General features: G+C 35.4%; 3 protein-coding genes across 6 annotated transcripts; 2 read left to right on the forward strand and 1 right to left on the reverse strand.

The window, feature by feature from the left end:
- Positions 1-1,050: 1,050 nt before the first annotated feature.
- On the forward strand, positions 1,051-2,175 carry LOC103408872 (F-box protein SKIP27-like). Of its 2 annotated transcripts, none has more exons than XM_008347692.4 (4): positions 1,051-1,308; positions 1,482-1,791; positions 1,894-1,968; positions 2,065-2,175. In XM_008347692.4, exons 2-4 carry the CDS (start codon positions 1,513-1,515, stop codon positions 2,098-2,100), a joined length of 390 nt encoding a protein of 129 aa, XP_008345914.2. In that variant the 5' UTR covers positions 1,051-1,308; positions 1,482-1,512; the 3' UTR covers positions 2,101-2,175. The 2 variants fall into 2 exon arrangements, with proteins under 2 accessions (XP_008345914.2, XP_070677759.1); XM_070821658.1 differs by having other exon boundaries at positions 1,071-1,315.
- Positions 2,176-3,528: 1,353 nt separating this feature from the next.
- LOC103408870 (uncharacterized) lies at positions 3,529-7,716 on the reverse strand. 2 transcript variants are annotated; one of them, XM_070821466.1, is made up of 5 exons: positions 7,459-7,662; positions 7,131-7,282; positions 5,852-6,996; positions 4,027-5,757; positions 3,529-3,929 (listed from the first exon to the last, which is right to left on the reverse strand). In XM_070821466.1, the coding sequence occupies exons 3-5, from the start codon at positions 6,848-6,850 to the stop codon at positions 3,897-3,899; spliced, it is 2,763 nt and encodes a 920-aa protein (XP_070677567.1). In that variant the 5' UTR covers positions 6,851-6,996; positions 7,131-7,282; positions 7,459-7,662; the 3' UTR covers positions 3,529-3,896. The 2 variants fall into 2 exon arrangements, with proteins under 2 accessions (XP_070677567.1, XP_008345909.2); XM_008347687.4 differs by lacking the exon at positions 7,131-7,282 and having other exon boundaries at positions 7,459-7,716.
- Positions 7,717-15,070: 7,354 nt separating this feature from the next.
- LOC103434888 (cyclic nucleotide-gated ion channel 1-like) lies at positions 15,071-20,516 on the forward strand. Of its 2 annotated transcripts, none has more exons than XM_070821468.1 (7): positions 15,071-15,515; positions 17,645-18,057; positions 18,303-18,518; positions 18,705-18,991; positions 19,141-19,258; positions 19,351-19,611; positions 19,823-20,516. In XM_070821468.1, exons 2-7 carry the CDS (start codon positions 17,839-17,841, stop codon positions 20,351-20,353), a joined length of 1,632 nt encoding a protein of 543 aa, XP_070677569.1. In that variant the 5' UTR covers positions 15,071-15,515; positions 17,645-17,838; the 3' UTR covers positions 20,354-20,516. The 2 variants fall into 2 exon arrangements, with proteins under 2 accessions (XP_070677569.1, XP_070677568.1); XM_070821467.1 differs by having other exon boundaries at positions 15,074-15,515; positions 17,703-18,057.
- The last annotated feature ends 3,052 nt before the right edge of the window (positions 20,517-23,568 follow it).

Genomic DNA, 23,568 nt, shown 5'->3' on the forward strand with positions numbered 1-23,568 from the left:
CCCTCTACATTATTTTTTCAGTATGGAAGTTCATCGCACTAGCTTCGGTCTTCATCTCACTCAAACAAAAGTACTTCACTGATCTTCTCAAACGCACCAAAATGTTGGAGTGTAAACCGATTTCCACACAAGCCATTAGTGGACGTCGCCTCAGTTTAAGTGATGGTGAACCCTTGTCTGACATCATTAAATTTCGTAGTGTTGTGGGCGCCTTACAATATCTTCTCTTCACTCGATCCGATATTGTGTTCGCCGTTCATCATGTTTGTCAGTTTAGGCATAAACCAACCACGACTCATTGGGTTGCTGTTAAGCGAATCATCCGCTACCTTAAAGCTACCCCCAGTCATGGCATCATATATTGCCCCAATTTTCTTCATCTCACTGCCTATCCCGATGCAGACTATACTGGTGACCCTGATGATCGATGCTCTACTGGTGGCTATTGCATTTTCCTGGGTGACAATCTCATCTCCTGGAGCTCAAAGAAACAACGTGGTGTCTCTCGTTCAAGTACGAAAGTTGAGTATCGCCAACTTGCATACACCGTTGCTGCTCTTTCTTAGTATCATACTTTGTTTCGTGAACTACATCTTCCTCTTGCTCCTCCACGACTATGGTGTGACAATATTAACGCCATCTTCATTGCCTCTAATCCAATTTATCAACAATGTATTAGGGGTGGGTTCAAATAACCGAAAACCGAAAAAAACCGAAAACCAAACCGAACCGAGGCTGAAAAAAACCGAACCGAAAAAAAATCGAACCGAAACTGCCAAACCGAACCGAACCGAATCTGGCTGGTTCGGTTTCGGTTTTTGAGGTCCAGAAACCGAACCGGACCGAACCGAACCGAAAAAAAATATATATATATAAATACCAAAAAATATGTTAGCATCAGGGTTCGAACCCCTGACCTGTAGGTTGGTTTTAGGTGCTGTCAGCCAACTTGACTGTAGGCTTTCTATTGTTATAATTGTACCAGTATATTATTTATAGGTTTATTACATTGAATGCTTTATAAAATTTCTTAAGCTTAAAACCCTAGCCGTCTCAGTGCCCCATTCCCATTTCATTTTCAGATCTCAAAGTCTCTCTCTCCCCGCCGCGGCTTCCTCTCTGCTTTCTCAGTCTCTCTCTCTCCCTCTCCTTCCTCTCTTCCTCCAAATCACTCTCTCTAGTCTTCTCTTGTCCTCCTCGTGGATTCTTTCTTCCAAACAATGATTTTCCCTCGCCCCTTTTTGAGACCCGACGAAAAGAGGAATTGTAAGAGCTTGCGACGATCACTGCGATATCGCTGCAGCAAAGGTTGTGGGTAATTTCGTTTCTGAACACTATTAGACTATTAGTTGAGATTTGATTAATTGTGAGAAATTTTGGTTATGCACCGCAATTTGTTTTGGGTATGTTGGGGAGTGTCTGTCGATTGTGTTTTTTCAGTGTTGCTTGTAATCTGATTCCATTTTTGTTTTTGGGTTTAGGGATTTTGAGATTGTTTATTGATTGGAGAAGATGGCGTTGGGAAAGAAGTGCAAGAGTTGCTTGAAAGCGAAGCGTGGTAGCGGCGGTGCTGTTGCGGCGGAGGCGGAGCCGATGATGGAGTTAGGGTTTGTGAAGTACACGCGAGCTTTGGGGAGGAAGAGGATTGGGATTTCTAACAATGGCGAGGAGGCATCGCCGGCTGATTTGTATCCCAATACTCCATTGAAGAAGCAGCGGAGTGGGAAGATGATTTGGGAATCGGAAACTGCCGCCTCCTCCGCCCTAGAAGCTCTGCCTCAGGAGATTCTGGTTAGCCCCAAATTCTCAATTTTTTGCGATTGAACAATCAAATATAAAATTGGTTTCGATTTAATTCGTTTCTAATCACATTTCTATTTCTGTGCATTGCAGATTAAGGTTGTGTGTGGAGTCGATCACGATGATTTGAAGCGGCTTTTCCGTGTATCGAAAGCGATTAGAGAATCGGTAAGTTTAATTTGTTCAATTAACTTCAATAATTAATTTTTAATTTGTTTTTATCAATTGGCATTGATTTTGATGTTTCATATTGTTTGATTGCAGACTCTGGTTGCGAAGCAGTGGCATTTTGCTTCTTAGTCAATGATGTATCTTACCTCATGAATATTGAAAAACCGTCCTGGAGAGATGGAAACATGTCATATTTTCTATTTCTATTGTGGTTGTTTTGCATGTTTTGGAGGGACAAAAAAAAAAAAAAAAAAACCGAAAAAAAAACCGAAACCGAACCGAAAAAAAAACCGAACCGAAAAAAACCGAAAAAAAATTGGGCCGAACCAAACCGAACCGAAAATTCGGTTTGGTTTCAGTTTTGGCAAAAAACCGAACCGATAAGAACCGAACCCAGCCCTACAATGTATGCGTCCTGTGGAAGTCGATTATCGTTGCATCCGTGAGAAAGTCACTTGCAAGGAGATCATTGTTGGCTATGTCTCTTCCACATACCAGCTGCCTGATCTCCTTACAAAGGGTTTATTTGTTGTTCTGTTTTCGCTCTTGATGTCTAAACTTCCCATACGTGGTCACACGGTCAGTTTGCGGGGGAGTGATAAACCAAGTCTAATTCCAATTGTTGCAGAACAATCACACTCCGATATGGACACGCCTAATACTGAAGATTAATCTAAGTCTAAGTTCTACTCCTAGTTCTAGTCTAGTTTTGATTGTATATTATGTTTTATGTATTCCTCTTCCACACAGATTGCTTTGTATTATTCCTATGATTATTAATGCTCAGTGCCTCGCTCATTATTGAGTTGAGATAACAAACTATATTCTATTGTTTTTCAAGTTTAACTTTAAAGTAAATATCACCTAAATCAAAATATTAAAAGTACTATAATGTTTTTGTTGCTTCGCTAAATATGAAATTAATGTGGAGCGAGTTAAAAGGTGAAGTACAAAAAGTTGAAAATTGAAAATTTGACTTGGTCCTTTTTTGAGGAAACAGATAATCCATGCATAGACAAGTCCATGTTTCTCATGTCTATTAAAATAATGAAACAAAAAATTATTGTGCAAACATTGAAACACCATTACTAATATTACAGTACAGATTGGCATATCACATGATTACGTTCGAAGATCATACAATAACATTTTTAACGAAACCATTTGAGGCACTCAAGAATGGGCTCTCAAAGTTGCCCAGGGGTTTCATTTCCAGTGTCTCACAGTCGGACAATCCACAAAATAACATGGGGCATCTATAGCATAACAGGGAGGATGTGTTTGAATTCATCCTTCTAGGGACAAACCCATCCTAAATACTTCACTAGCCTTCCAGCTCTAGGGACAAGCCATCACAAAATAGATCGATATACAAATATTTTTAAGGAAAACTAATGAAAATGATTTGAAAACTTTGAATTTTAACGATAATGACAAAATAAAGGGTAAAGTGAATAGTACCAGGATTGACTTTTTATTGTAAACATGTGGTTTTTTATTAAAGTGAACAGTACCAGGAGCTTTTCATTAAAATTCAAATATTTTTACACAAGCAAATAAACTACAAAACTGAAATATACAAATCTTTTAATGATCAGTAGCAAAATGTAAATGAATGATCATCTTTAGGGTGATTAACTTCCTAAAAATATCAAAGCCAATACATTTGATCTTCGAATTACTTCAATTACAAGGAATCTGTAAGAGAAGAACTCAACTGGGGCTAAAAAAAAGCAAATGCAAAATCTGGAAAAACCAAGTCACTCATCTAGTATACAATGAGCAAAAACAATTGGAGGAAGAGAGCCTCCGCAAAAATAAATTGGCCAGCCGGTGTTAGCTACCTCCGATCGCCTTCAAACAAACTCTTCAAATGAAGCCAGCAAAAGAAAAGAAAATTTTGGAAGACTGGGGCAAATCTAACTCTAGGATTGCTGAGAAAAATGAGCAATTAATTCCTGTCAAGGTAGATAAAAACGTTAGAGCTCCGTCTGTCACAGAAAACTTCTAGTGTATGCAAAATAATGTGACAATGAAAGATGGTGAGATTATTACCTCAGAGTAGCGCATATGATCATGACGCAAATTGGAAGTTTTTACAATGGTTTCCCACTTGGTACTCATGGAGGATGTCTCCGATTCCAGCCTTTTCGTATGGGTGTGTGAAAATGAATTTCTCGAAGAAATTGACGAAAGGGTAGACCAAAGCCAAGACTCGGAAGGTGATCTTGGTAGAGGTGGGGGAAGAAGAGACTGTACAGGTATAATCTGACCACTTTTCGTATCCAGGTTTCCATTAGCACCAGAGTTTGAATAGTTAAATGCCTCAGTTTCCTGACCAATTCCCAGCAGAGAGTCCTTCATTGCAACTATTTGGCCTTTGAAGTGGGGTATGTCACATAATGAAGATGATTTGTCATCAACAGACTCGAATACTTCAGTTTCTGATTTGCCACCATCCTCGAAATTATTCAGGCATTTGATGTCTTGAAACGGAGATTCTGCAGAAAAAGTTTCTTCCATCTCTCTTCTCTTTATTAGGGTCTCAAAATCTTCACCAGCACAATCTACTTGTTCTTTTCTATTGAAAGAACTGGAATTCGGATATGATAGTTTGGCAACATTTACAGTATCTACATACAGCGTCTTCTCAACAATAGGGCTCTCAGAGCCTGGCCCTTGATTATTTCTTTGATGGCTTGTTACCTCCTGAGAGCTGTGACCACCTTTTTTATGCAAATTGAACTTACTATTGGATTTGGTATTCTCTTCTCTGGGAACGCCAAGAAACCCTGCTCCCGGAAATGGAGACTTAGGTGCTTCATTTCGGTAGGGGGATATGCAACCACTTCGTGAATGCCTGAAGGGAGATGACCTATTTTTGTTTAGATCCCCAGAATGTGTAAAACGACTGGATTCACCGACCTGCTTATACTCAAACTTCTGCAATTCAGCCGAATGGACTCCACGAGGTGCTTCACTTCGGTAAGGGGATAAGCAAGTGCTACGTGAATGCCTGAAGGGAGATGACCTACCTTTATTTAGATCACCAGAATTTGTAAGGAAACTGGATTCACAAGCCTGCTTATGCTCAAACTTCTGCAACTCAGCTGAATGGAATCCACGAGGTGCTTCGTTTGGATAGGAGGTTATGCAAGTTCTTCGTGAATGTCTCAAGGGAGATAACCTACCTTTGTTCAGATCACCGGAATGTGTAAGGCAACTGGATTCACAAGCCTGCTTATACTCAAACTTCTGCAGTTGAGCTGAATGGACACCATGAGGGGCCTCATTTCGATAGGGGGATATGCAATCAGTCCGTGAATGCCTCAAGGGAGATAGTGTACCTTTCTTGAGATCACCAGAGTGTGTAAAGTGACTGGATTCACCGGCCTGCTTATACTCATACTTCTGCAGTTCAGCTGATTTGACTCCACAAGGTGCTCCATTTCGGTAGGGGGATATGCAAGCACTTCGTGAATGCCTCAAGGGAGATAACCTGCCTCTTTTTAGATCACCAACGAGTGTAAAGCGACTGGATTCGCCAGCCTGATTGTAGTCAAACTTCTGCAATTCTGCTGATTTGACTCCACAAGGTGCTCTATTCCGGTAGGGGGATACACAAGCCCTTCGTGAATTCCTGAAGGGAGATGAGCTACCTTTCTTTAGATCACCAGAATGTGTAAGGTGATTGGACTCTGCAGCCTTCTTATTGTCCAACTTCAGCAATTCACCTGATTGGACTCCACAGTTTGATTTGCGCTTACAAGCAGCATCCCAAGCATGCTAATTAAAACCATACAACATGTCAATAATTTATATGATTTAGTTATAGTAAAATAAATGAACGAAACTAGAGATGTGATAGTTTCTTAATAACCTTGTTGAGTGGTTGGCTAAGAGACCGACCATAAGCAGATTTTTCTGGTCTTGCAACCCCAGAGGACGAAGACGTGAGAGCCCGAGTCTTAACTTTCATCCCTGGAATTGGACCTAAGAGGCATAAAGAATTTCGCAAGCATAAGCGGGGAAAGAACCCACAACCCTTTGCCGAAACAGAGCCAGAGGGATCGTACTCGTCATCTTCCCCTTCACTTTCTTCTTCCTCTTCATATTGTCCGTGTTGCAGTTCCATTTGAGACCCTTGTTCCTTTGGTAAGGGCCTTGTATCCTCACGGATTACCCTCGTGATTTGTCTTGGCTGTTCAGGTGCAGCTGTATGTTGCTTCTTTGCAGCATGAGGTGTCTCCAAAGCCATTGCCTTGGCTGCAGGTAAGAATCGATTCATCAAGAAGTCCCGGGTTTGTGGATCAACAGCGGAGGCTATAGATGACTTTGCATCTGCACCGTCAGATTGACTCCGACAACTTGCACTACAGTTCAAGGAGAAAGACTTCGTGGGGGAAATTGTCTCAAGTGCATCCGAATAAATATCATCCTCGTCCTCTAATTCCGAGGCTCCTCTCTGGTTCATTACCTCTTTTGAGCACTTCAATTCCTTCACATTTTCCTTCGTAGAATACGCATTAAAGTGCGGTGATCTTGCCCCATTTTGATCTCCATGATCCCTTTCCGAACTTTGCTTTGTAACATTTCTAAGCTTTCCGGGGGGAAGCCTAGGAGTAACCGAAACCTCCTCTGTAGCCTCTGCCTCTTTGCCTTCCTTGGCTTTTCCGGGGATGTGCTCCCAGTGAAAAGGAACTGCAACCGGTTCTGTCACCTGCTCCAAGCAAAAGTCTGATTTATAAGGAGGAAGACTGTGCCGCCCATCGGGCCTCTGCACTATCTTCTCTTTCTCTCTATCTGCGATCACCGGTGTTGTAGCAATCCGCCTGACGGACAGAAAAGGTGCATTCAAGTTCAGTTTCCTTTCCTCCATGTATCCTGATTTCGATCAAGCCAATTCTGTCCAATCCCTCGGTAACTTCAAGTTCACCGATTGAGAACAAAACCCCAATTGCTAACAACAGGGGTGGCACAACAGATCATGGTAAATCCGTTCGCATTATCCGAATATAAACACTTCTGAAAAGAAAGAAAAAATTGAAATTACTGAAACAATCCATAGTTTTTATCAACTCACACAAGCGAAAGAAAAAAAAATCAGAAAAATTCAACAACTACACAGATAAGCATTTAGTAGATGAGCTGAATTTCACCTACTCTGACGAACTCCGATAACCAAAAGAATTACTACTTCTGGTGAATAAAAAACAAACAGAACACAAGACAGAACAAACTTTGATTGTGTGCCAGAGGAAGTAACTTTATTGTGAATCCCAATCCAAATTTGTCTCATTCCAACATCATCCTAATTCAAAACAAAGAAAACAAAGGGAAACAGCAATACCAGAATGTTTCAAAGAAAACCCAGAATTTAAAATCATGCATAATTTACACCATCTGCCACTACACATTGAAGTTGTATATCGAAAAGTTGTGAAATTTATCAAAAACTCCATTGAAGAAGTAAAAGAGGAGGCGCACCTGTGAAAGTTGAGACCCTCTTGCTTGAGAGAGAGAGAGATTGCTTCGAGCCTGTGTGCCCTGATGATTTTTGGGCTCCGAGAATGATGCGGTGTGGTGTGGGGAATGAGTGCAAACAAAGAAAATAAAAGAGCCAAGAAAGGAAGGTGTTAGAGAGAGAATGAGTAGAGAGAGAGAGAGAGAGGTGGAAGAGGGAGAGAGAGTGCTTTTTTTTTCTTCTACTTATTGAGTGTATATGTAATGTCGGACATGGAATGTGACCAAACACATGCAGAGGATAAAACTAAATACAACATTGTACGGTACTTTCGTTGGATCCATCATACCGCTCCTTTATTCTTCTTCCGGACCATTTTTCAGTGTACTATGAACACGATTACGTAACTTATAATTTTACTTAATTAGAAATCTGTTTTCTTATTGTTACACTTATTAGTATGACTTATCAATTTTTCGTTTATTCTTATTACAACACTTAACATAATACACTACATAATTTATATTCCCGATGGTCATAAAAATTTTCCCATGCATGGTCCCATTGAAGTTTTCATCTTTCTTGTCCTTGATATGGGATTATGCATCTGCTGATTCTTGCTGGGTTATTTATGAAAGTGGCATTAATTTGACCCAAAAAAAGAAAAGAAAGTCGTATAAATCAAATAATTGAATAGGGATGGATGGAGACTGGAGACTGGAGACTGGAGAGGCCATGCGATGGAGGAGAGGGAGGTGTGGTCACGGACGTAACGGTTGGGGAATAGTGACAGTTGCTACTTGCTCATCCAAAGCTCCTTTAACTCTTCAAATCTGCCAAATTTAGTGGACCGACCGACTTGGTTATTCAACATTCAGTCACGACTATTCGACCACCACGTAGCATTTATATATCTTTGGCAATTATTCCATGTTTTCCACAGTGATTGCAGTTTATTAAGGGTTATTTAGAAGAAAAAAAACCTTAAATTAGAGAAATAAGAATTGGGAAGAACATAAATGGGAGCAAGATCAATTACTTCTTGATGATTGAGTTGTGTCAAAGGGTGGTAGTGTGGTGGTTACATGTTTTTTTTTAATTATGTATATATTAGTAATCGTGGGGAAGTCTAAGAATGGGAATAATTGAAATACTCATACGAGGTTACATATGTCAGTAAACATCGAAAAAGTCAAAAAATCCGAATATTTATTTCTCGTGTCAAGTAAGTAAATCTGCAATATGATTTTTAGGATAAAGTTTGACTAGAGAATGTTTATGTAAATAACACTTATGCTCATAATAAAAATGCTTTTTTAAAGCGGTTTTTGTTAGAATCATAACATTATTTTTATCAAAAATCCAAAACTTCAACAAAAATGACTCCGTAAATGCTTCTTAAAGAATCACCTAATCTACCAAGTGCTAATACTTTCAAGTTGCTTAACCATTCTTAGTTTTTTCTTTTCTTTTAAAAGAGGACTGGCAGAGGAATTTCCAAGAGTTGGAAAGACTCAAAGAGGAATTTCAGTCTCCCTCTAATCGTCATCATGTGATTCATCATCGCCAAAATTCAAAATCAAAATGTGTCGTATGAAATACGGATTTGAAAATTTTCTATAACTATTCTTAATTTATACACACCTAAAATGCAACAAAAAATCAATTTCATTTGATGTGGCGGTACTTGATGACTCATAGCGAAAGTGGAGGACTTGGACCCATTTGCATGTGATAGATGCAACTCTCTCTCACACTTTCTTCGGATGCTTGATTTTGTCGACAGGTTTTAAAGTTGAGATTTGAAATTTGTCACCAAAAAAGTAAAAATGCATAACATAACATTAACATGGGAGGTTTAATTAAAAAGATGAGTAATGGTAGGGAAATCAATTTTTTTTAAATTAAATTTAAAAACCAAATAATGTGGTTGTAAATAATTAGATTATTAATTATTGTCGATTGACGTTTTGTTTCTTTTTAGTGACACGTAATTTAATTTACACAATTTCGTTTAAAAATTTAGTCTCAACAACATTACCCTAAAATGATTGTCAATTAGATTATAATACCACCAATGCTTTTCTCCTGATTGCCCTTAAATTGCGGAGACCAACTTTGACTGCATTTTAAAAGCAATTTTTATTTATTTTTGATTTGGTTTTTTCTTTTTATTCAAACAATCAATAAAAGATTTATACGAAAAAAAAACATTTTTCAAACAAAATAAGATATTTCATTCATTTATAAAATGGCATCACAAATACATATCAGGAATAATTCTGCTCTTAAATAGTCATTGTAAACTAGATCTAAAAAATATTACAATAAAACATCACAGCTAATCGAGAATTGCAAGATTAAGAAAAAAGGAACTGAAGAATGGATACTTTGCAAGAGATAAAAAACTCAAGAATCATCTTTTTTTTTTCTATAGCATAAATTAACTGAAGTGTTTTCAGAACGCTCACATTAATAATATTATTAAACCTTATGTTACACGGAGATCATGTGAGAATAAAATCTCAAATAAGGAGAAAATTATTATTATTATTATTTTGTTGAAACAGATTACCATTTTTTAAAATTAATTAAAGGTTATACTCTTTAATGTGAATAATATGTTGAGGGTAGTGATTAGATTCTAGTTAATTACCTGCAATTAACCTGATTGAATGATTAACCTTATAAGTAGGATGAAATTGCCAAACGGTTTATGTTAAATGTGTTTGAGATGGGCCTTTTAAAAAAGGACAGAAAAACATAAAATTGGGCCTATCTAAAAGCATCAAATTTGACAAATTAACAAACAAATAAATTTGGGCCTATCTTAAGGATTCTAACGCAGGCCATGTACATACGGTTTCATCTAGGGGTGAGTTTGGTTTAAATCGGTTCGGTTTTTTGCCAAAATCGAAACTGAACCGAAATTTCAGTTCGGTTCAGTTAAGTTCAATTTTTTTTTGGTTCGGTTTTTTCCTGTTCGGTTTCCGTTTTTTTTCAAAAAATGAAAAAATTTGAAATCTTAAATTTTAACATATCCAACACAATCATAACATAAATATTCCGACTAGACTTAAAGATAATGAAAATAAACATTTAAAGTTCAACTAGAATTATAACATAAAGGTTTTTTTTAAATATTTTGGGTTTAAAGTTTAACTATACATAGATTTCTTTTTAAACGATGATGATGGAGTACGACCTTATTCATTCCTCTCTTTCTCTCAATCTCTCTCTCTCTCTCTCTCTCTCTCTCTCTCTCTCTCTCTCTCTCTCTCTCTCTCTCTCTCTCTCTCTCTCTACATGTATTCTTCACTAGCAATAAGATAAACATTCTATAATATACTATTTATTTTGATTATTGTCTAGGTAACAATTTTTGATATTTTCTTTATCCTTATGGTCCGAATTTTTTTTATCCATATATGTGGTTACATAATATAATTTCTACATTTTATGTTCAGCTTCTACCACCAGCAAATTTTGAAGAGGTGTTCATCAATATTTTTGAATATATTGATATGCTTTTCAAAATTGTTAGGCCACGGAAGCAACTATACTTGGCCATAGGTGAGAAAGTTTGAATTTTGTTTTTGATCTCGTAGTGTTTAATAAACTCATGAGACTTTTATACGCTGTTTGCTTTCCCTAATCAACTGCAGTGCAGTTGAGATATGTGTTCTTATATATGTGTTGCACTTAATGATATAAACTAGAAATATTGCATGTAATGGTATAAGTTCTAATTTTTGTTGTAGATGGAGAAGCTGAGAAGACAATTTGAATTGGAAAGCAAGCAAGTCCTACCAAAGCAGCAGTCCGAAGTACCATATTCTAATATAATAAAATCAAATAATTAAATAAATAAAATTAAAAAAATATTAATTTAATTATTTCAGTTTGGTTCGGTTTGGTTCGGTTGTTCAATTCGGTTCGGTTTTTTTTGTTTCGGTTCGGTTCGGTTTTCGGTTTTTTTCGGTTTTCGGTTTTTTGAACTCGCCCCTAGTTTCATCTATGCCAACACATTTCTTTTGGTACAACGATGCATTTAATGCATGAAACAATTTTACATAAATAAAATATAATTTACTAAATAAAGTAAATTTTTCTTTTTGACACAGATATTATCTATACTAAGGGGCAGTGATGTGGATTAAGCTTCACAATGAGCTAGCAATATTGCGGTTCAATAGTTCTCACAGTGGTTGTGTTTGTGTTGGGTACCATTTAGCGAAATGGTGTCCATTTAAGTATTGGATATGTTTTAATTGTGGTAGTGAATAATGGTGTTTGTGCTGGTGATGGTGATGACAGAATATTCAGAGATGCCAATTCACCATCCATGCATTGCACTTGTTGTCCCTAGCCAATCCTAGTCATGTTAGAACATGTTAGAAATGGGAAAGGAGAATGTTTAGACATGATATGTTGTTGGGTATCATAGGGCTTGGGTCTGAGGGTTGAAACCAAAGCCCAAACCTTGATTGGGCTAAGATAAACTTATTTAAACTCGATCCGATTAAGCCTTCAGACAATAACTAACATTTTCGTGAGATTTATATTATCAACACTGAGAAAGCTATCACCAATTGATTGTGATTTGCATTACGACTACTACCTAACCCCTTTTTTTAACTTTCTTTCTAAAGCATTTTTCATGCTTTTGATCGTGTGACATTTGATATCACTAATACATTGTGGAAAGCGAGAGATACCAAAAAGTCAATGAATGATGACCACTAACAGATTTCATGTCTCTGCCTTCGTTTTCAGCCATTCTGTTGAAGACGTGAAGTCGCTCAAATAAAGTTAAGAATTAAAAAAAAAAGAAAAAAAAAAGACCTTGTCTCACTACTAAGTCTACTGTACGCAGTGAGATAATTAGACCTCTATATGGTGGTGGGACTCTAGCAATTGCTCTTATCAACCATGTGTTTGTTTTTTGTTACAAAGGGGAAGATTATGTGGTGGTTCAATCAATACACAATTTATGCTACTTGCAAGGCATAAGGATTATAAGAAAGGTGTAAATGAATTTTAATCCTGGTATTAGATTAATTTTTCATTAAAACCTGGTGTAGGATTAGATATCTGATCCTAGTCCTTCATGTCATCATGATTATTATAACTCATATTTTGTTATTTTTAAATTCTTTAATGGCTCTTTTTGTTCCCATTGTGCCCTTGTAATTAATTATTCGACTTTCTTGGTATGTTCCAAATTATTAGGAACTAATTTTGACTTTGATTAATTTATGCTTGATTTCTTCCATGATTATGGTGCCTAAAAAGATTTTTCATATCATCATGCCTAAATTACAAGATGAAAAAAAGTTAAGGTATCACATGTATAATACATCAAAAGAAGTGTATGTATTTAAATATTAGTACCTAAGTAAACACACCTAAATTATAGTACCTAGTTGAAAACACCTAATCATAGTACCTAATTGAACGCACCTAAATCATAGTACCTAATTGAACGCACCTAAATCATAGTACCTAATCGAATGCATCTACATTATAGTACCTAATCAAATGTGTCTAACTTATCGTACCTAATTGAGTATAGATGCAATAGATCAAACCCAACTCCAAACTCAACAATTCATACACTGACAAAATGATCAAAACCCAATAATAAAATCAACCAACACAAAATAACAACAAAAACTAATGAAATAAGAAATATCACAAGCACAATGCCACAAAAAAGTTACTGAACCCATTCTCTTCGTTGCAAATCGTTGGAATCCACGTAGATACACAAGCCATATACCATTCAAAACCAACAGAAAGAAAATAGAGAGAGACCTACTACAAATGATGAGAAAAAGGGGAAAATCGTAATTAGAAGATGTGTGTGAAGAAATCAGCCAATACATGAATGGTTTGCCTAATCCCGTTTTCAATTGCAAAAGCCTAATCTTTTTTTTCAAAGAAGCCTAATCTCTAATTCCTTTGATGTTGCATCTTTAAATGCCGGATGCTCATTTTGAATTAAAAAAAAAATCATTCAATTGTGAACCATTTAATAGCAATATTTAGGGGGAATATAGGAAGACAAAACATAGTAAAATTACATAAAAGAAATTAATTATGATGTGGAATATAAATGATGATTTGGACACGAGTCAAATGACTAAAATTAGTTTTTAATCTTACTTACCGTATTTATCTAAAAGTAATCATTTTTAAGGACTAAAATCTAGTTTTCTATATAAGGAATCTCATAATGGAAAATGCAAATTGATTGTCGTATATCTTGTAGTTGCACTTTTAATTATACTGTATTTTTTATTACAAAATCATGACGGTAAAATGTTAGTTGATGAAAGTGATTATTGTCGTTAGTTGCAGGCCGGGACTTAACTCTTTAAATTCTTAACAGTTAAAACAAAATTGAAGATCCAACTTCTCATAACGTTGACTTGGGCCTCATTGTTAAGCTTAGAGCCACGCATCGGTGAAAAGAAAAACCTTGGAATAGCTTATAAGAGGTTGTGTTACTCCCTATATTGTCAATTGGTTTTATGGTAGAACATCAACTTCTTCATGGTATCAGGTCATGTTGACCCACGTGTGAAGCCCACGGCCACACATGCTGCACGTCATCCAATTCTTTGACAAATATTCGCTATGTATGAACCTCAACGATCACAATTGCTCTAGTACACCACCCAATTCTTGATGCTTAGAGCATCTCTAATAGAGCTCTTAATAGGGACAATCAACGTATAAAATGAGTATAAAACAAATATAGGGACACCATGAATCTCCAATGGATTGGAAAGTGAGTCCCTAAAGTATAGGGACTCGCCGGATACTTGATGTATGTACTCACATATAGGGACTGAAATAGTGGATCCAATAGGACAATTTAAGTGGAAAAACATGTGTGGGTCCCAGTCACATGGCCTTGTCTTTTTTTTCTTTCTTTTCAACTATTTAAAATTGAGGTCCAGATTGATACTTGCTTTTCAAATCTTTTTTACCATTGAAAGATAACCGTTTCAATTTAGGTTACTCTCTCATGTTGGTTTTCAATTTTTTTTTTCTCTTTTCATATTGCCTCCCTTGAAAGATTAATAATTTCAGTTTAGGTTACTCTCTCATGTTGTTCTTCATCATTCCTCTAAATACCAAATTATCTAACCAAAACTTACCACAACTTCATCTCCTATACTCAGTTCACTCGTACTCAATTTACTCATTCTAGTTATGTTTTTGTAAAGGAAAAAATTGATGTCAAAATTTGAAATTTTTTTTGTTAAAATGTTCACAAAAATATTTTACGAGAACGTAATGTTAAATTAATTCAAAAAATGTGCACCTAATCAAATTATCACACAAAATTGTAAAAAAAATCAAATTTAGGAATTCTATTACAAGGACTCTCCCATTGGAGGCAATATTCCTTTAGGAACACAAAGATTCCCTTTAAGTCCTTATATGAATACTCAATGGTGGTGGTGGGAGTTCCTAAATAGGGACTCCCATTGGAGATGCTCTCACGTGTTTGATTTGAAAATTCATCACACGTGAAGGGGCGCGTAAGTATGTGAAGATAAAAGAGTCACATCTTTGAAATGAAAAACTTTGTATAAGGTTATAAAAAGTTATAGACAACTTCTCATATTACTTAGTTTTACGGTATAACGTCTTGTAGTATCGCTCTACTAGTACTATCAATGAAGTAAAGCCTCAACTACTTCGACTAGAAAAAGACTTGGCCACTGGGAGCAGATCAGAAGACCCATTGCATAGAAAAGTCTTGGTCTTCATTTTTTATCTCCGTCAATTCGATCGACTAGCTTGTCTTAATTTATATGGCAGTGAAAAGTCTTAATTTCTGGATCTCGTGATCATCAGTTGCTAATTTCCAGAATGCTAGCAAGATTATTCAGTTTCTGCAATTCACTTTGTCCAAACTCTCCCACTCCTCCCTCTCTCTCTCTCTCTTTGTTATGCCGAAGGCGTCGTAGTAAACTATCTATAGCGCATAGCTGCTATAAAGCCACCGGTACTGAGTGATGGCTAAGCGTAAAGTAACGTGTGATGTGGAGAACTCGACAAGGTAAGTTGTAAGCTCAACTTCTCTGCATTTCTTATTTCCTTTTTTCCGTAAGTGTTGCATCAAATAATGTGTAAGTTGTGAGCTCAGCTTCTATGCATTTCTTTTTTCCTTTTTTCCACAACTGTCGCATCAAATAATAGTATCCTATCTCCAATCGGTGTTCTAAAAACCCACGGGTCGTCTAGAAGCTAGTGACCGGTCACCGACCCAATTAATTCTTAGGCATTTAAAAAATAATTAGATGCCCTCTTAGACTTGCTTAGGCGTTCGTTAGTCACTTGCATGAGTCGTGACTATAACTTAGACAAAAAATAAATAACTTTTATTTTACATTTTATTTTTTCAACAAAAAGTAATACAATTGTTGAATATTTGGATAAGCATTCGTTATATACTTATTACCCATATTTTATATTTTCTAGTACTTTAAAATTTATATGTCTAATTATTTTGTAATTTTTGTTTCCCAATTATATATATTTTTAGTGATATTTTGATCCAGGTCAATTCAGCTGCTTTCTGATTGATTCCAGTTTCATTTTGCTTCCGGTTAATTATTTCTTATACTTGTTTTGCCTTTCATATTAAAAGTAAAAATATATTTAAATTGTTTAATTTATGCATCATTTACTCATTTTTTATTTTTCAAAATTGATTCTTTCAAATGCTTTTTATCCACTGCTATATATCCAGAAAATATTTTTTAAATGCATGTTTTAGTTTAAAACCATAGCATGTAAGTTAAGTTTAAATTAAAATAAACATTTTAAATTCATAAGCAAACAAATATAATACATTTTTATCAACAAATATTATAGGTACTTGTGATGCAGGTAGATAATATAATTATAGAGGTAGATTAAAAAAAAATTAAATCGATCTGTATTATAGGTAAACTATGAACATAAACATATGGAATACGCATATAAACTTGTGATATAGATTAATACAATTAATTTGTGAAATAGGTAAAATATAAAAAAAATAATATAATGGTACATTAAGAAAAAAAAATGTGATATGGGTAAATAAACACCAACGCATTTCATAGTAAGGCTTAGCCTAATCCCCCACTCACCTTGTTAAATGATCTAGATTAATGTATAGAAAACTTCATTTTAATCCTTAAAAAAGATGAGTTTTAGATTATAACCATATGTAAGATTAAAATCCAATTTTAGTCCCTAGCACATTTAATCATATCATTTATTAGTTGTATTTTGATGTTTTATTTTATCCTTTTATTTTTCTTTTAATGTATTAATTACATTTAAATTTAATTTTTATTTCATTCATCATAATATATTTTAATGTCTACATTTAGGCAACTAATTTTTTTATAATATATATTCCGATAACAATTTTGTATGTTCTTTATTTAGGTATATTAATACATTTGAATATTTTGGTATATCCATCGGTACAAGCATGTAGTTACATTGATTCAATATAATGCATTTCGGTCAATATAATGTATTTCGTTACGTACACTTTGGTACACACATTTGAGAATCGACTTTTAGGTACATTAATTCAATTATTATATTTCGGTAAATACAGTTAGGTACATACATTTTGGTATTGATATTTAGGTACATACATTTTCGGTATTGACATTTAGGTACATACATTTCAGTATTGACATTTAGGTACATTAATTCAATATAATACATTTCGGTACATACATTTAGGTTCATTATAATATATTTCAGTACAATCATGTAGGTACAAATATTTCGGTACAAAAAAGTCAATTTTATATATTTTGGCACAATCATTTCTGAACACTTATGTATTTATATATTTTTGTATCACAATTTTTTTTTAATATTTTCTCATTGACATTCATTTCTAATTAAAAAAAACTAAATATGTGCATATTAATAAAATTAAAATTTAATATGGAGAGATTAAATAAAAATACACATTAAATAACAAAAATTGAATGTAAATTTTGATAAAAGTACACTCAAGGGATTAAATTGAATATTTAATCTAGCACCAGGTTTTTTTTTAAATTTTAATCTTTTACAAGGATTAATGTTCAAAAACCCCTTAATGTATAGTGACTTTGTTGTTGTGGGTGATGCACAAGATTTTGATAATATATATCCAAACGTTTGTTGAAGAGAAAATTAATAGGACCACACCTATCTGATGATGGATCAAGCTGCGTCTTTTTTTCAGTACTAAACAACAGGACGAACATGAGAAAAATGAAGGACATTATCTCGTCACGTGGAAGAAAATATTTGGAATATCATGTGCATTTGGAGTCTTGGTGGACCCTTTATTCTTTTACATTCCTTTCGTCAATAAGAACATGAAGTGCTTCGAGTTGGATAGAAAGTTGAAGACAATAGCTCTTGTATCACGATTACTTACAGATTTCATGTATATAATCGACATTATCCTTCAAATTTGGATCGGGATTCTAGAAAAACGAAGGATATTAGTCAGTGATCTTTTGGCAATGTCAGCTAAGTGGCCTTGGAAATCATACATCATAATGGACATTTTGGCCATTCTTCCTGCAACCCAGGTACGATAACTCTTTATTACCTATAGAGACTAAATAATCCCTCCTAACCTGAATTTCTTGCTCCACTTGAGAAATTTTTTTCGCAACGTCCATCCTTTATTATGATATAACATACTCACTGACTCACAAAAGGAATCTCTCTGAGTATGCGCGCGCACACATCTATGTGAAATTCGGACTTGCATTTTGTTAGTTAATTCAACTCCAAATTATGATTAGATTTGATGGTTATCCACTGTTGACAGGTTTTAACATTTATATTGTTTTCAAAAATGAGGGGCTCAAGTTCTTTGCTTGCTAAGGAGCTTATGGCTACTCTTGCTCTGTTACAATATGTCCCAAGGGTTATTCGTATGTACGTATCATGTAAAGAATTCAGCAAGAGTTCTACAATCTTGATCGGAACATGGACTTTTTTCAAATGGGGATTCAGTCTCTTTCTTTACATCCATACTAGTTATGTAAGTTTCGTTCATATGTATGAATTAATTTTACAAAATTACTACTTTTATTATACTTGTACCATCATTTGTATTGTCTCTCTAATAGAGATGAGACCCACATATGTTGGTAAGTTTTACCTCTATTAGAGAGATGATACAAATATGTGGTAAGATTAACTCACGTACTACTCGTTGGTCCTTTAGGTACTTGGAGCTTTTTGGTACTTTTTAGCTATACAAAGACAGTCAACTTGCTGGCAACTTGCTTGTCAAAGTGAACAAAATGGATGTAAACCTAGTACTTTTTATTGCAATGATCGTTTGTTCCAAAATATCACAACCCTAAATTATTTATGCCCTATAAATCCGTCAGACGCAAAGGTTTTCGATTTTGGGATATTTCTTGATGCTCTTCAGTCTGGTGTGGTGGAGTCAGCAGACTTTCCCAGAAAGATTTTGCATTGTTTCTGGTGGGGACTTAGAAATCTAAGGTTTGTACATGGATAGGGCAACATCAGCAAAGAATTTCCGTTATCAATGCACAATAAAGTTAATGAAGATTTCTTACTTTTAGGCTCTGCGCGCATTGAATTTAATTATACTAAAGACATTATTTCTTATTTGTGATTTTTGCATGCAGTTCTCTCGGATCAAACCTCGAGACCAGTAGCTACGCAATGGAAAATCTGTTTGCCGTTTTTATTTCTTTACTTGGCTTGCTACTATTGATGTTTTACCTCAGTGGAAATTTGCAGCAGGTTGGTGACCAATAACATCTTGGAACCCTCGCCTTCATTCCTGGTTTTGATATTTCAGGATTTAATGAACCGATGACCTTACTGTGAAACAGATATGGGCGGTTACAGTTACATCATTAGCGAAGAGGAAAGCACGGCGGCATATGGAATTGCAGATGAAATTAGAGATCCAATGCTGGTTATCTGAAAATGGCATCCCGAAGCATATGAAGAAGGTGATGATGCGAAGGCTACAAATACATCTAGAAGGAGAAAAAAACGTCGATGTTAATACGAAGAGTATCATCTCTATTGTTTCCGTGGAAGATAGAAGATTAATCAAACGCTATTTAAGCTGGTATATTCTAAAAAAAGTAAGTTAATTACTCTAATTCTCTGAATTAAGTATGTTCTGGATACATGCAATATGAAACCATCACTTTAGTAGCCTCGTGTCGTTAACTAGTACCCTACCAATGCCCTTCAGTGTTTTCAAGGGGTACCGTAGAATTTCCTTTGTGTTCCTTAGTAGTTATTTTGTCGTATTTATTCTTCTTATTTTTTTCTTAATATATCTTACTGTAGGTGCCAATGTTTCGAACCCTGGATGAAAAAGTGCTGAAAGAAATTTGTCAAAGCCTTCAGCCAGTGATGTTTACTGAGGATACCTACATTGTTAAAGAGGGGAAACCGCTTGATAAGATGTTATTCATCACGCAAGGCATTGTATGGAGCTACGGATCTAGTAATAATAATGGAAGCACTCGTTGTCTTAAGAAAGGTGATTTCTACGGAGAAGAACTTCTAAACTGGGTATCGGAAGTTAGCTACCTCACTGCCTTACCGATCTCGACCAGGTTTGTCAAGTCCCACACACATGTTGAAGCCTTTGTTCTAAGGGCTTACGACTTGAAAACTATTGTTTCCAAAAACTGGTTGCATTTTTCCAAGTTCACTCCGCCCTCTCAGAAGCAGCATCTTGCAGCTTCTTCGCTTCAAGAAAGTTGGCGCCGCCATCATGAAAAGAGGGCACGGGCTGTGCATCTTGCCCAGCTGAGAGAAATGGGGAATAACAAGATAACGGATGAAGTACCTCTTCTAGGCCAGTTCAAGTAGTTCGATCAATACTTGTGTTCTTAAATCGATGCATATTATTTCAGCATATATAGTGTGTCATATTATCAACTTATATTTGTAATCAGTAGAATTCACATTCAGGAATCTGTTCAGAACTTCAGAATATTCCTTATTAATTTAAGAAAGGAGAGGATTAACTAAATCATTTGTTTCCATCCGACGGAAGACAAGGTCCATATAAGTTACACATTAGAATTTCAAGAGCACACAATATTCATCCTCTCACGTTGTGTTATTTTCTGCCAAGCATTAGCAAAAAAGTTCTTGTGGGGTTGGTTCGGGAGTTGTATGCCGAAGTTTTTTGAAGAATATTTCGGTAGTAGCTGCCCAACTTGCCAAACGATTCGCGGATACGAACCTGTAAGAGGATGAAGTTGGTGTTATTTTCTAAGGGTTGGAGAGAGTGAATGAGTGTAGAAAGAAGAGAGTTTCGTATGAGGATGGACGGGAAGAATTATTTTGTGTTTTTTTGGGTAAATAATTTCAATTTTTGAAAAGAGAGATGTTAGTGGCAAGTGTCTTGTAGCTCATTTGGTTAAGAATATTTTTTTTAGCGCTCAAAGTCTCGTGTTCGTATCCTCCTTACGGTAGTTTATATGAGTTATTGTAAATTATCTTATCTTTTATAAGGAAAAAAAAAGATGTTGTTAACATTTAAAAAATGTCTATATTGCGAGGTCTTTTGTAACATGCACTTTTATCCTAATTTGACCCCAAAAAATGCAAGTACAAAAATAAAAGCAACAAAAAAATGTCAAATTAGTTTCGTGTTTTTAATTTTGTTTAAAATAAAAACTAAAATGGTTAATTTGAAAACCAGTCAACAAAGAATGGTCATCTTTCCAAAGTGAGAACATAGGAGGGCAAGGCCTGTCTGCCACTTAGTTCTTTTCAGCCTTATTTTGTTTTTCATTGAACTGTTTTCGACCTAATTTAAAGAACGTATATTCCAAAGCCAGGACAACAACTTTGTTCAAGCTGCCTAACCTTGTTCTACAAGATTGGATAATATATATATGTGTGTGTGTGTTAATATGTAGGGGTGGGTTCGGTACGGTTATCGTACCAAAACCCTTGTACCAATTACCGTACCAAACTTTCGGTTTGGTAAAATCTATTACCATTACCGTACCAAACTTTCGGTATACCGAAGTTCGGTATTGCCAAAAGTTTGGTTGGCATGGTATGGCAATGGTAATTGCCATTTTGTTTTGGGACAAAATATGTTTTTGTTTTTTTAACCCAATTCAAGGGCAAAACTTCTTTTTTTGTACCTTTATCTCATACATTATAGATTAAATTCATCTATATGATTATTGTGAACTACGAATGGCTTGATCCATGCTTAGGATACGTAGGCAGTCTAACGAAACGTTAGATGCAGCCATATAAGAAATGAGATTAAATAATCGTGACCATAGCCTTGTTTAAAGTTTTGAGCAATATATGTGTGCTTTTGGTTTTAGGTATATATGTATACGCTTGATGTTTTTCCCAGAAAATGCAATTAAATTATTTATGCTTTAAAAATGCCATGCCTATTGAATAATGCTTAAATGATGAGTTGAATTGTTTGCATATATATATATATATATAATTGTGGTGCTGTGAACGCTCTGAAGTGCAAAGGTGAATGCAGGACACACATGTAAGTTCAAGTAAGTTTAGGTAAATTCAAGTAAGTATACGGTATTAGTTGGATTGATGAGATATGTGATAAGATATCAATATGTCGAATAGGTCACTAGAGGTGACTCCGACTTATATGCTAGTCATGATTGATGAGATATGTGATAAGATATGAATATGTCGAATAGGTCACTAGAGGTGACTCCAACTTATATGATAGCCATGATCTAGCATGATTGATGAGATATGTGATGGGATATGTGATAAGATATGGGATATATGCTAGCCATGATCTAGCATGATTGATGAGATATGTGATGGGATATGTGATAAGATATGTGATAAGATATCAATATGTCGAATAGGTCACTAGAGGTGACTCCGACTTATATGCTAGCCATGATTGATGAGATATGTGATAAGATATGAATATGTCGAATAGGTCACTAGAGGTGACTCCAACTTATATGCTAGCCATGATCTAGCATGATTGATGAGATATGTGATGGGATATGAATATGTCGTATATGTCACTAGAGGTGACTCCGACTTACATGCTAGCCATGATTGATGAGATATGTGAGGAGATATGAATATGTCGTATAGGTCACTAGAGGTGACTCCGACTTGTATACTATTATGAGTTATTAATCACATGATTATTTGATATTATTGATGAGATGCTGTGTTGTGGTACATTATGATTTCTCTGGAAATTATACAAGTGTTGTAACGAGGGATTACATGTGTTATATGTTTTCTATTAGTATTTTACTTACATGGCCACTCACCCTTGTCTTGTTTTCACCCTCCAGGTATTATTAGCTGAGTTTTAATATCACCAAAGACTCACGGTGATTCTTAGTATTAGAGACTATTTCGAAGGTACGATTCTTATATCATTTTTCTGTACTTGCTTATGCTCTAACATCACGTGTGAAGTGGGTTCATTCCCGCTCATCAGTGCACTCTGGTATTTAGGCACTCTTAGGTTTAAATTTATTCACAATTTTCCACATCATCACACTTTATGGCTTCGTCACCTTCGAGGTGTAGGCCAGCACAGCTTGATTCGGAGTACTAGTAGACATTCCGGGTCGGGGTGTGTCAGTTTGGTATCAGAGCATAAGTTGGGCAGTATTGTGTTCATCACACGCGTGATGTGAGCATTCTTGGTTTTGTGTCTAATGTTCGAATCTTGCCACCTCGTCGAATACGAGAAAATATGTTAACTTTTCTTCAGTTTAGGCAGTTTTGTAGTCTTGACGACGTTTTAGAAAATCATTTTGGCGTTTGTTCTTAGAATTAAAACGAAGTTATTCCTTGTGGAAGAAATGTGTAGATTTGAGGCAAGTTGATGGCATAAGTTAATGTATTGATAACCGTTTATCACCGGAGATTTTACCAACCAATTCCATCATCATTCTTTCGCTGTTAGAATTGATTCTTTTGAAATTGAAAATCTCAACTAGTTTTGATTTACTGGTAGTATTGTTTGAATATCACCTAATAGAATTCTTGCGAAGTCTACTTTTGTTAAAACTCTAGAAGTGTCGCATGTGGTA

Source organism: Malus domestica, chromosome 05, assembly GCF_042453785.1.
Source record: "Malus domestica chromosome 05, GDT2T_hap1".
NCBI lineage: Eukaryota > Viridiplantae > Streptophyta > Magnoliopsida > Rosales > Rosaceae > Malus > Malus domestica.

Bases quoted from the DNA above. Each gene is read 5' to 3' on its own strand.
- LOC103408872 (XM_008347692.4), top strand. From the start codon at position 1,513: ATGGCGTTGGGAAAGAAGTGCAAGAGTTGCTTGAAAGCGAAGCGTGGT. The intron at 1,792-1,893 runs GTTAGCCCCAAA...TGTGCATTGCAG, and splicing joins CTCTGCCTCAGGAGATTCTG to ATTAAGGTTGTGTGTGGAGT. The intron at 1,969-2,064 runs GTAAGTTTAATT...GTTTGATTGCAG, and splicing joins CGAAAGCGATTAGAGAATCG to ACTCTGGTTGCGAAGCAGTG.
- LOC103408870 (XM_008347687.4), bottom strand. From the start codon at position 6,850: ATGGAGGAAAGGAAACTGAACTTGAATGCACCTTTTCTGTCCGTCAGG. The intron at 5,758-5,851 runs GTTATTAAGAAA...GGTTTTAATTAG, and splicing joins TTAGCCAACCACTCAACAAG to CATGCTTGGGATGCTGCTTG. The intron at 3,930-4,026 runs GTAATAATCTCA...CTACCTTGACAG, and splicing joins ATCATATGCGCTACTCTGAG to GAATTAATTGCTCATTTTTC.
- LOC103434888 (XM_070821467.1), top strand. From the start codon at position 15,472: ATGGCTAAGCGTAAAGTAACGTGTGATGTGGAGAACTCGACAAG. The intron at 18,058-18,302 runs GTACGATAACTC...CACTGTTGACAG, and splicing joins CCATTCTTCCTGCAACCCAG to GTTTTAACATTTATATTGTT. The intron at 19,612-19,822 runs GTAAGTTAATTA...ATCTTACTGTAG, and splicing joins GCTGGTATATTCTAAAAAAA to GTGCCAATGTTTCGAACCCT.